The 1974-nt window shown below is 42.2% G+C and overlaps 1 protein-coding gene across 1 annotated transcript in view; it reads right to left on the reverse strand.

Moving 5' to 3' along the window:
- Positions 1-1245: 1245 nt before the first annotated feature.
- Positions 1246-1974, reverse strand: part of TFB2M (transcription factor B2, mitochondrial) — a 32044-nt gene continuing 31315 nt past the window's right edge. Inside the window, exon 7 of the mRNA XM_011955774.1 lies at positions 1246-1425. Coding sequence (XP_011811164.1) covers positions 1254-1425 — 172 coding nt within the window. The 3' untranslated portion in view covers positions 1246-1253. The remainder of the gene's footprint in view (positions 1426-1974) is intronic.

The raw sequence follows: 1974 nt of genomic DNA on the forward strand, positions 1-1974 counted from the left end.
AATAATAGCTCACTGCAGCCTCGAACTCTTGGGCTGAGGTGATCCTCTCACCTCAGCCTCCCAAGTTGCTGGGACTACAGGAACCTGCCACCATGCCCAGCTGTTTATAAAGTATTTTTAGAAATGGGGGTTTCACCATGTTGCCCCCAGACTAGACCTGTGGGCTCAGATGTCCTCCCTCCTCCACCTCCTGAGTAGCTGGGACTATTAGGTGCACACCACCATTCCTGGCAAGAAAACATTTTTTTTTTTCCCCGAGAGAGTCTTGCTCTGTCACCCAGGCTGGAGTGCAGTGGTACAATCTTGGCTCACTGTAACCTCTGCCTCCCAGGTCCAAGTGATTCTCCTGCCTCAGCCTCCCGAGTAGCCAGGATTACAGGCACCCGCCACCATGCTGTGCTAATTTTTGTACTTTTAGTAGAGACGGGGTTTCACCATGTTGGCCAGGCTGGTTTCGAACTCCTGACCTCGCGATCCGCCCGCCTTGGCCTCCCAGTGATGGGATTACAGGCGTGAGCCTCTGTGCCCGGCCAAGAAAACATTCTTAACTCCACTTAGGTTGACATAAATTCCATTTAGGTTCACATGTAACTTCAGATGAATTTTCTTGATAGAACAAATGTGCAGAAGACTTTTTTTAATACGCACCGAATTATTCACCAGAACTATAGACTCCACACGACAGAACTAAAATGCAGTAAATTAGGGTCAGTTTAATGTTTCATTAAGTATTTAGAGACCAAAAGAAACCACAAAATCTTATTATTTAAAATATTTTAATTTCTAAAAAAGTTTAAATCATATTACAATTTAAACAATTTCATTGTACAGTATTTGACAGTACATTTCAACAAACTGAACGGCAAATCAGTATATCAGTTTTGTTTACTTTCTAAGCTTGATAATGTACAGACTCTTGCTCTTCAAGAAGATGTAAACATCAGCAACAGTAAAAGTGAAATATTTAAAGAGGAATCTGAAAGAAAACGAATTCAATCTGGTCAAATCCACAATTAACTGAAGTTTTCATTTTATTCAATTGTGAATAAAATAGCAGCCACTGTTTCATCCAATATGCCAATGATAACTTAAGAGAAATGATCTGCCTGGCTTGTGCAAAACAAGAACAGTTATCTTCTGCTGAAAGCATGGGAGTTTTCAAATTTGGTTTTCATGTCATAGTTTCCAAGTAAATAAACTGCTCCACCAAAAACGACAGTCCAGGTGCTCCACTAAAAACGACAGTCCAGGCGCTACATATCTTCCAGGGTTTCGTCATACAGCCATTTATAAGCACAATCTTCCGAACACTCTATAGTTTCAAAAAGTCTTTTGAAGTCTTGAGGGTGCATGTTAACTACCTTCTCATCTTCCTCTTTTCCTATTTGCATCAATATATCCCTTGCATCAAGTGGAGTCAATGAACTGCAAAAGAAATACAAAGTAAATGTGATTAATTCTTTTTCATGCATCTATCCATTAATGGTGACAGAAACGGCTTCTAAGTCGAATTTAAAATGTCAGACTTAGGCATACAGAGTGCCGTAATGGACACGAGAATCAGCAGGGAAGAGGAGGGAGGAGGGTGAGGGATAAAGCACAACCTACTGCATACAATGTACACCATTTGGGTGACGGGTACACTAAAAGCCCAGACTTCAACAATCCAGCCATGAAACAAAAAAATCACTTGTATTCCTAAGGCTATTGAAAGAAGAAGAAAACAAAAGAAGCATAACTTATACATAAGCAATCTTATTTAGTTTAAGAACTTCCGGCCGGGCGCGGTGGCTCAAGCCTGTAATCCTAGCACTTTGGGAGGCCGAGGTGGGAGGATCACAAGGTCAGGAGATCGAGACCACGGTGAAACCCCGTCTCTACTAAAAATACAAAAAAAATAAGCCGGGCGCGGTGGCGGGCGCCTGTAGTCCCAGCTACTCAGGAGGCTGAGCCAGGAGAATGGCGTGAACCCGG

The sequence above is a fragment of the Colobus angolensis genome, unplaced genomic scaffold, assembly GCF_000951035.1.
Source record: "Colobus angolensis palliatus isolate OR3802 unplaced genomic scaffold, Cang.pa_1.0 Scaffold40, whole genome shotgun sequence".
In the NCBI taxonomy this organism is placed as follows: domain Eukaryota; kingdom Metazoa; phylum Chordata; class Mammalia; order Primates; family Cercopithecidae; genus Colobus; species Colobus angolensis.